Source organism: Parus major, chromosome 4A (genome assembly GCF_001522545.3).
Source record: "Parus major isolate Abel chromosome 4A, Parus_major1.1, whole genome shotgun sequence".
Taxonomy (NCBI): Eukaryota; Metazoa; Chordata; class Aves; order Passeriformes; family Paridae; genus Parus; species Parus major.
The window spans coordinates 15,627,001-15,637,035 of record NC_031772.1 but is presented as its reverse complement, the minus strand read 5'-3'; the positions used below and the strand labels follow the sequence as shown (position 1 = coordinate 15,637,035).

Sequence of the window (10,035 nt, the reverse complement as noted above, 5' to 3'; positions counted from 1 at the left end):
ATTTCAGGCTTAGTATTTACCAAAGGGTTTAAGTGGGGCAAGGATTCCTCTCCTAGTTGAATCAGACTGTAATTAGCTGCATTTCCAGTGGCTCTTCCCAGGATGTAGTTTATGTGCAATCACACCTTTGCAGGTGTTTGCTGGTGCAGAGGCAGGCTGGTCCATGTCATTTTTGCTACTAAATGTTGCTTTACAGTTCAGTAGCCCATCAGGGGTGACTGTGGTTTATAAATATTTTTAAACCTCCAGCAGCTGACCTGAAAAAAAAAAATAGAGCTGTTCATTCCACCCCCATTCTTATCTTTTCATTGATTCCTGTTTTCTTTCAGCTCAGAGAGCCTGTGTGCTCATCCCTTGGTGTGCACAGTTGGTTCCAGAGGGTGGCATTGCAGCAGTGGTTTCCCATTTACACACTGTGGAAGCTCCAGGGTGTGCTGGACACTGGTTCTGTGCTGCAGAGAATTCCCTGCTTCTGAGAACACAAATGGATTCTCCAGGGCAAGAGGTCACAAATTTCCCCCTTTTCCCCAGCCAGTATTTATTTTATGCTCTTTTTTCCCCCTAATCTGATAACTTCTTAACCATTTGGGGAGGAGCAGCAGTGCAGAGGCACAAGGGAGTTGGAGTGTGAGTTGAGAATGGGTCCAGAGGGAGGGTGATTCTAAATCGACCATCTGGGATTGATGGGATTGAGGATGCAGGGAGCCTGCCTTGGGAAAAACGTCCTTGCTGGGAAGAGTCTGGGAGTGGGGCAGGGCACAGAAGACACCAGCTCAGCTGCTGAGCCCCAGAGCCCCTTCTACCACCTCTCACCCAGAGGCACCTGCAGCAAGAGCAGGGCTTCTCCAGCAGCTCTCCACTGAGGCTGCACCTCCCTTTGCTCCCACTGTTGTGGCTGCATTGAGCATTTGGGAGAGGCAGGAAAAGAAGAGGGGCTGGCCTGGCCACTAACACTTAGAAGTGGTCACAGTAATCAGATACAAAGGTAATTGGAAGAGGGCTGAAGCTCATTATAGGATTGGGAAGAAGATTTTGTCAAGTAGTGCACTGGAACTAGGGGAGGAAATTCCACAGTCCCCCCTGTGCTGAGTCAAGTGTGGCCCCAACCAGGTACTGCAAGTCCCGTAAGTGCTCCCACGTGCTTGTAGCATTCCGAGATGCTGCACTGATTGATTCTAATAATGTGTAATGTGTTTCCTTAGGGTTAAAACCCCTAAAGGTAAACAAATGCCTCTCATTTTGGAGGCAAGGGATATAAATAAACACTGAAGGTCAAGGTGTACCCAAGGATTCTCGAAGGGAAGAGACACCTTTGACATGATGATAACTTTACCTGCTTCACAGCAGATGCTTCAATGCCATGAATCCTGCTGTGACAGCCTGAGGAAAGCAGAGAACAGCAGTTCTTGAAGACTGTGCTGCCAAGCATCATTATCAACAATGGCTGGATCTAAGACAGCTCCATCAATGGGGAAAACAATTCTGAGAAAATTATTCCTTTAAAGCCCCTCTTCCAGCAGCCTCACAGCACAACGTGTGCTCTTCTGCTTAGCTAAGACAGCTAATTACCCAGAGCTGCAGACAGAAGCACAGACGTTTCTCTGTAGCACAAGCAGCTTACAGCTTATAATTTTCTAGAAGTGTCTTAGGGCAGATTAGTTTCATGCCTGTTGCAGGCAGCGGTGCCAGGACATCTTGGGAGAGAAAAGAACCAGCTCCTACATTTCACAACTAGACAGGACCATTATCAGGACAATGCTCTGCTATTTTCTGGGCCAGGACTTTGCAAACGTCTTGGTGGAGCAACTTGTCCTTAGCCAGGAAAACGGGTGGTTACAGCTTTAACAGAGCAGGTTCCTTCTCCATGCCACCCTCTTTCTCTTCCAGAGGTTCTGCCTTACAGGGGTGACAGGGTTTATTTGAGAACATAACCCTGTGGATTTGAGAACATTACCCCCTGGAAGCTGAACGTTTCCCTGTCACAGCAGATCGAGGTGACACACGAGCTCAGGACACAGCGTGGTTTGCCACGAGCAGGGAATCTGCAGCTCAGGTACTGGAGCTAACCGCGGGCTGGGCAGTGCTTCTGTGCTGCTTCATCCATGACTTCAAATCCATTATGCAATCAAACAGTTTGATTTTTGAGTGGTAATTCTAACATCAGATCTGCTTAATTTTCCAGTGTTTTGTGGACAACCACCACCAGCTGTTGATTTGATCAGTTAAAGGAGTTTCTAAATGGTTTTTAATTTGTGCAGTGAGCTTCACAAACCGAACAGTCAGCAAACTATATGCCCATGCTCAGTTGGTACAACATTCTTGTTCCCCTGAAATCTCAATTTGCTTCTCTTCTGTGCAGTTTGAAAGTAAAACAAAAATTTAGTATTTAAAAAATAAATTCCTCCCCCCTTCCTTCAGTTCAGCTAAATAACAAAGCAATTCAGGCACAAAAGTAGTGACACTCCTTTAACCATATTTGATTTCCAGTGAACACTCCATTCCTTTGCATTTTAAGATATTAAAAATTACACTAGTGTCTTTACAACTTTTCTTCTCTCTGATATTAAACAGTATGTTAAAACTGTAAAAAGAAGCTCTGTATTAGCTGGACTACGTATTTACTTTGTTGTCTTTATATCCAAGACAAGAACAATTATGTAGCAGCACATAAACACTATTATTTGTAAAGCAACCTCCCAACAATTCAAGCCATTACCCAAAATACATTTATGGTGTTGTGTCATCAGGCCAGACTTGGGTTAAAACAACCCAACCAAAAACACATTTCAGTGGCTGAGTTACAGCTCTAAATAAGCCCACTTCCTTTCTTTTATTTTCTATTTTCATTTTTCCACTAGGCAAGTTCTCAGGCACCAGCTTTTATATTAAAAAAGGCTTTTTTCCCCCCCCCCCTTAAACCACTGTCAACAGTTCAGTTTGCCATAGAGACCATATCAAAAGTTGCTAACATTAGCACCAAAAAACCCAGATCTGGTACACAATGAAGGACTCTACAAGAAGGTCTCAAAGACAAGAGTTCTTTGCAACTCTCTGTTTATTAAAAATATATGTCTCCTTGGAAGAAACACTGTTAACCAACTACTGTTGTCATGATCGATTCGATACTGTCAGCTATGCCATGGAGTACATCATCTTTTTCTCCACGTGACTTGATAGAGGGAGACAGGCTATTAGGAAAAAACAGAAAAAAGAAAAAAAAAAAAAAAAGACAAAAAAAGATAGGAATGTGTGACTAGCACCTTAAGGACTTTTGTTTCCCTTACTCCACTTCTTCAGGGACCGACATTTATAGCAGCTGGAGCAGGACCAGCGGGGCAGGGGGGCTGGATGCCCAACAGGAATCCATTGCCGAAGTTCTGTGTGCTCCTTTAGGGTCGGTCCCACCGACAGCAGAATCCTTCTGTCCTCCTCCATGCTCACAGCTGCCTCTCTGTGTCCTGACCCCAGAAGCTGCTCGGTCCCTGCAGGGCTCCTTGGCATTCAGGATGGGCAAAGGAAGTCTCTCCTCAGGCAGCACATGGAGTCTTACAGCAGCTCTGGCTGACGCTGGCAGCCATGGCCTGTGTGCCAGGAACTGACACACAGAACTGTCACCTTGGGGGGAGGGGACCACAGCTTGTCCCTGGCAAACAGGGGGAGGAGGAGACTTACCTGGTGGTGCTTGGACAGTGACCTGTGCTGTGGGGTGTGGCACTGTGTTCAACAGCGTTCACCAGCTCTTTGTAAGGCGGGAACACTCGGACCTGAACCGAGTACCCGGCACACACCCCTCAAAGGCCACACGAGGGCTTGTTCCCACACTGGAGCCCCACTCGAGCACAGGAGCCAAAGTGTTCTCAAAGACAGCCATGTCCTAGCTTAGGGCCAAGGGTCTCAGTGCCAGCAGCCGCCTCTCTTGAAAAATGCCAGTGCCCAGCGGATGGGGCAGCTCTGCACCCCCTGTGCCTCAGCCTGAGAGCTGGGGCACCACGTCAGGGCTTTGGGGTGGCTTGGGGGAAGCAGCAGAACCCAGCTTCAGCCACAGAATTCACACAGAGGTGTCAGAGACAGAGCCAGGCAAGGTGGCCATGCAGTCACCTTTGGTGGAAGGATGGCCCTTCCCCTGGGAGAGCCACCCCGGCACCTGGACACAGCAGGGCTGGGAACTTGGCATGGAGCAGGGAGGAGAGGAAGTTTTTCAATTCTGTTACTGATCTGGAAAATGTGAGTGTCCATCCAAGGCACAGCTGGGGGCTTTTCCTGCCAGTGGCTAATGCAGAAGGGAATGCCAGTGTGCTGCCACAAGCCAGAATGGGTCATTCCACCTGCACCCACAGGTACAGGGCCAGTCCAACATCCCAGGTTTTTCACAGCAACACAGGACAGTGAGTACATTTGTTCCATGTGGCCAGTAAAATATTTCTTAACTAAACACCACAGATCTAGATTCTATTTACAATAGAGCCAGCTTAAAAAATAAGTTAAAAAACTGGATTTTATACCCATTCAGTTCATCATTAACAAGAGAAAATGGAATAATAATAATAATAATAATAATAATAATAATAATAATAATTAAAAAAGCCAACACAACAACACAATATGGTTTTGGTTTAAAATCAGCTTAAAAAAATAGAACCAAAAGGAAACCTCTCATGCAAACACATAAGATGGTGTGTAAAACAATGTGCAATTTAATATGTAGTATCATCCATTCTCTTGCTCCGCAGCCTCCTGCTCAGTCTCTGTCTCCCAGCCTCTCTCAGGCCAGCTGCTGCTCCTTGCTCTGGTCCCTCCTGCACAGGCAGTACCAGTCTCTGCCCTGTCTCAGACCCAGGGTGGCTGCAGGGAACTGGCCTGGACAGGAGAAGTTTCCAAAGCACCTGGTACCGTTTTGAGCTCTTCCTGCCCAAGTGGACTTCCTACGGCGAGTGGTTGGGACAGAGGAACTGAAAGAACCTTGCAATAATACAATACCTTTTCAGAGAGGTCCCTCAGAATTCCTAGTCCACATACATATATATATATATATATAATATATATATAATATCTCTCCTCTATATTATATATAAATTACATATACAGATAAATAAAATGCTTTCTGCTGCTCATCTGTCGCACTGTTCAGAGCTGCTAGACGGTCACACTTGGAAAAATGCCCCTGGAGCTCTGATACCAGCTCATGTGTTTGGAGTCCATTGTTTCACTTGTTTTCTTACATTAGTCCTTAGCCGCCTCCTCCCATCTTGATTCTTTGTTTAGTTAATAATAATAATAATAATAATAATATAATAAGAATAATAATAAAAAAACGACCTTGAATGGGTTCTCATCTGTCTCTAATGGAGCAGTGGGAAGGTCCATGCAGGAATGGTGGGAACAGTCACGTGATGAATGATATGAGTTCATCCCAACAAAAGAAACAGGACTAGAAAACTCAATTTTGCGACGATCTAAAAAAGGGAGCAGGAATAGTTTTCATATCCCTCCCCCTCTGGGGCAGAGGGCTTGGATGGGTGGGACTTCAGAGATCTGCTCACAGCAAAGCAGGTGGGAGACATCTTCAGAGTTTCTCTGGGGACGGAACCCAGATGTAGTGCCCGGACTGGTCCTCAATGATCTGTTTGATTTTGCTGTAGATTTCTTCAAGAGAGTCTCCTTGTACAATGGCTGGAAGAGGAGAGAACAAGCAAGACCTTGAGCACCAGGCAGCACTGCCATGAGTTATGGGAGAGCCTTTCCACTGCCCCAAAGGGCCGGAGGGTGCAGCCAGCAGGGGCAGGACCAGGTGGTGTCACAGCAGCTGCTATGGGCCCAGTGACACAGAGGGTTAAAGCAGCACCTTGGTGGGGATTAGCCAGTGCTGATCCCAGCTGGCAGAGCTCCTGACTGTGTGCAGGGCTGGCTGGGCTCTCCACACCAGGCTGCTAATCAGCTTTGCAAACTGTGTCAGGCACCGTGCTGAGGCTGCGGCCGGGCCTGGCACCGCCACGGCTGCGCTGACCAGAGAGAGGGAAGGCAGGGCTGGGGCAGCACCAAGCACCTGCCCCGAGGTGCCAGCTTTGTCCCTTCCCTCTGGTTCTCCTGGCCAGCTGCTGATGGCTCCTCATGTTTGCTGCTTCCTCTGCTGTGGGGTGGGAACACAGAGCTCTCAGGCTGGGACAGGCCAGCGTGGCTTCCTCCCAGCACCAACCCCTGCCCAGTGCTGCTGCTTAGCACAGACCCAGCACGAGGCACTGAGCTGCTTACATCACAGGAAGATGCACATGAAGGGCCAAAGCTTTCTGGTAATCCAGCCTGCCTCTGTAACCCAGCCAAGACCATCCTCCAGCATCTCTGCTCCCCCTAAGTTGCTGGCACAGGACCTGTAACAGTGACCATCTATGTCTCTGCCCTTTACCTGGTTCTTTCAACACATTTCAGCCAACAGTATTCCTTTATTTACAGGTCAACATCAACTTGCCCTCCAAGTGCACAGTGGCATGTTGAGGGCCTGCAAAACTGTGACATAAAGAAGAAAAAACTGTGACATGACTGGAAGAACAGCCAGCAACTCTGGAGCCCAGGACAGGAGGTCTGGGGAAAGCTCACTGTGTTTGTACCCAAATATTTGTCCAGCTGAAATCAGTTTTTGTAAAACAACCTGCTTGGGGTTTTTCCCAGTAGCTGTTAGGTGGGTAATACACAGTTTGGCAACATTATCATTCCTCAACTTAAGAAGAAGCAGCTATTGTACTGGAGAAAAGATGGAAGACCAGTTTCTCTGCCTCCTCACCTGCCTGTGGTTGTCCAGAATTAATCATGTTACAAACATTAGTTCCTTAATGCACAAGGATGCCCGTGTCATGAGCAGCTCATCTCAGCAGGCACAAAGTGACAGCAACCCCTGGCTCTTGAGCAAAGACTACTTAGGAAGCAAGCCAAACTTCCAGTCCTTTTTGGTAGATATTTTGTAATAACTCAGGGCTGTCTCCACCATTTAGGTCGTTATTTTTTTATCTTTCCCCTTCTTTTCAAAACTTCTCTTTTTAAAAATGCTCCCTTTTTCTCCCATGCAGGGAGTTTACTTTCTGTAGACTTGTAACACCCTGAAACCCTGTACTTAACCTGCTCGGGGATTTTTAGATTTTTTTATTACTGTTGAAGTTGGTGATAAGCTTTCACAAACTCAGAAAATCCTGCCTGACAACTTGTCTCCTCCTCTATGACTGGTTTACTCCTATCCACTGATCTTGGAGCAGTCCCCTTGCAGAGCCCTCCTGGCAAAGTGCCATTTCTTTTTTGCTTTGATGAAGCTGGATGTTTTCCCATGACCCTGTAGTAGGACAGTGCTGCTAGAGAGGTCACAGCTGTTGGAAGAAAAAATGAAGTAAATCAGATACAAGTCTGCTCAAGACACTCACCTGTAAAATATTCTCCGAACTCTTGCTCAAGTTTCATGGCTTTGTCAAAGACCTTGTTGGCCTGTTCATATGTCTGTCTCCGATTCATCTCCCTGCCACACACAAAAAATAGAAACTTTTCAGCTCTTTTTCTTAGCAATGAACAGAAGCAAAAATAGCCAACAGAGCCAGGGTGCCTGGGAATCCTCTGCTCACAGGAATGGAAGCTGTGCAGGACCCAGCTCCCAAAGGCACAAAGAAGTTCCCCACAGACTCCAGGCTGCCTTGGCACTTCATCTCAACTCCCACCAGCTCTTCCCACTGTCACCTACCCCACCCCCCTTCACCATAGCAAGGAAGGGAATTCATATTCAGACAATCCCTTAAATTTATGAGACCACTGCAGAAGTCTCCCTGCTTGTCTAGGTTTTCTCATCTTCATAAAACATAGAAATAAGCAATTTGACCCCTTCTGACTCAAGAAGGGGTTTTCCCAGGCCTCTTGGTGCCAGCAGAATTTCTTCTGATCTCAGGGACAATCTCAAGCTGTTGAATCTCTTCACAGGTAATACTCTCTGCTGCTGCTCAGAAGAATTGCAAGCTCAGCTCTCACATCCTTTCCAGCCTGCACTACCCAGGGCCAGGAGCAGCAGGACAAGCAGCTGGAGAGGCACAGAACACGGTGCTGCACTTACATGAGGGCTTCAATGGATTTTGGTTTGATGAAAATGGCAATGGGATAAAGTTGTGCTTGTCGCAACCTCTTGATAGCATTGCCAGACACATCCAGGATGCAGTGCTTCCCCTGGAAAGGAGACAATCAGGATCAGGCCTACCCACACAGACTACTCTGTGTGGGAAACAGCTTGCTAATACAGATGTGCTTGGAAAGGGAGGAGCCACAGAAATGAAACCCTACTCCTGAGACACAAGCCAGCTTCCAATGGCCTCACATTCCTGCTTGCTCAGGGCAGGACAGCAACAATGCAAAGGGGCTGAACCTTTGTCTGGACATGTGAAGCTATTTACAAGCCCTGGGTAACTCCAGGACTCATCCAGAGGAATGCTGCTGCTTTGAGGGCACCCAGGTATCTCCGTCCTGTGAGCTCCTGAGCACAGGGCTGGCCAAACAGTGCCAGGCTTTTGGATGAAGTTTGGAGGACAGAGGTACCATGCTGGGGTAGAGTAACACAGCTGAGTAAAGCAACTACATGGCTTGGAAGGACTCTGGAGGGAGGAGAAGATCATGCCATGCTTGCTTAATGGGGTTACAGCCCTTCATTAACAACAGGGTAAAGGAGGGGAACTGCTGACTGCGTGAGGGTTCGGGCTGGATGCATCCCAGACCCAGGAATGCCACTGACACTCACCCTCTCTGCCACCGCTCGCACTGACTGGATGCTGGTCCCATAGAGATTGTCATTGAACTGCCCAGCCTCTATGAACTTGTTGTCCTGGATGTCTTTCTCCATCTGCTCCCGGGACACGACAAAGTGATAGTCCTGTCCGTCCACCTCATTCTCGCGCCGAGGCCTGGTGGTGTCTGGAGGAGAGTGGGCATCAAGAGAGAGTCCAGAGTGACGCACGACAAACCAGGAGGGACAAAACCCACCCATGCTCCCAGCCCCCTCCCCAGTGCAGGCAAGACTCTGCTCTTTGCAGAGCCCCCACTCTCCCCTCCCTCCAGCAAGGGCACTGAGCGTTGGCTGGGACTTACGGGGCACGCAGGAACCAAACTTGTGTGGGAATTCAGAGATGAGGTCATCGTTAATTCGGTCCTTTGTCGGCCCCAGGATGATCACCGGCCTCGCGTAGTGAACTGTGAACGAGAGCCACAACCTGAGGCCCCACCTGTGCTGGGGCAGCTGACCCTACTGCCACTTTTGGCATTGACCTGCCCTCTCCCTGCTGGCAGTGGGTGCTCTTGCTCACATGGGCACCCAAAGGTGCCTCCTCTGTGCGCGTTTATCTCCTCCTGGTCACGGTCAACATGTCCTTCCCATCTGACCCAAACCATCTGTGTGGCCCCGGGGAAGGTTCTGCAGGTCTCCAGGGTCGCAGATCAGCAAAGCTGCTCCCTTGCTTGGGGCAGGAGCCAGGCAACCAGGACAGCTGGGCGAGGATGCCATGGAGCTGGGGGAGTGACGGGAGCCTAAAAGTCAGATCCAGCTTCTGGCAAGGACAGACCACTGAGGCTGGGACTATTCAGACTGTGAAAGGGTCTGCAGGGTTTGAGCATCAAGCAGGGTTAAAGGCTGCAGGCTGGGGGAGGGTTGTTCTGCAGCAGGGACCTGGTCTGAGGCAGGAAGGGATAATCTTATCCTCAGCTGAGGACTAAAGCCCAACTCAGTTTTAGCTCTGGATCTCTCCCTTGGTCTTGCAGACCATGACACAAATCTTTTCTGTTGATTAAAAGTGAGCAGTCGAGGCCAGGGAAAGCTGTGCACACCTGGCTCCCCTGCTGCACACAACACATGAGACTGCACTTGCATCCACCCAGTGCTGTGCTGGTATGGCAGGAGGGGAGGACGCCCTGGCTGTGCTGGGGACACAGGTGGCCACACTGCAGTGGGCACAGGGCAGTTCAGCCCAGGACTTACTTTCTTGCCGTGTCACTGGCTCGTATGACAGGATGGTGTCCTCTTGTCCTTCT

The 10,035-nt window shown here is 48.7% G+C and overlaps 1 protein-coding gene across 15 annotated transcripts in view; it reads right to left on the bottom strand.

Moving 5' to 3' along the window:
- Positions 1-3,024: 3,024 nt before the first annotated feature.
- Positions 3,025-10,035, bottom strand: part of DLG3 (discs large MAGUK scaffold protein 3) — a 78,417-nt gene continuing 71,406 nt past the window's right edge. For 14 of the 15 annotated variants that reach the window (XM_015626495.1, XM_019006543.1, XM_015626498.1 and 11 more), the window contains 6 exons: positions 9,983-10,033; positions 9,100-9,201; positions 8,753-8,925; positions 8,078-8,187; positions 7,404-7,495; positions 3,025-5,670 (listed from right to left, as the gene is read on the bottom strand). In XM_015626495.1, the coding sequence (XP_015481981.1) occupies positions 5,564-5,670; positions 7,404-7,495; positions 8,078-8,187; positions 8,753-8,925; positions 9,100-9,201; positions 9,983-10,033 (635 nt within the window). In that variant the 3' untranslated portion in view covers positions 3,025-5,563. The remainder of the gene's footprint in view (positions 5,671-7,403; positions 7,496-8,077; positions 8,188-8,752; positions 8,926-9,099; positions 9,202-9,982; positions 10,034-10,035) is intronic. The other variant, XM_015626496.1, reaches the window with a different exon arrangement.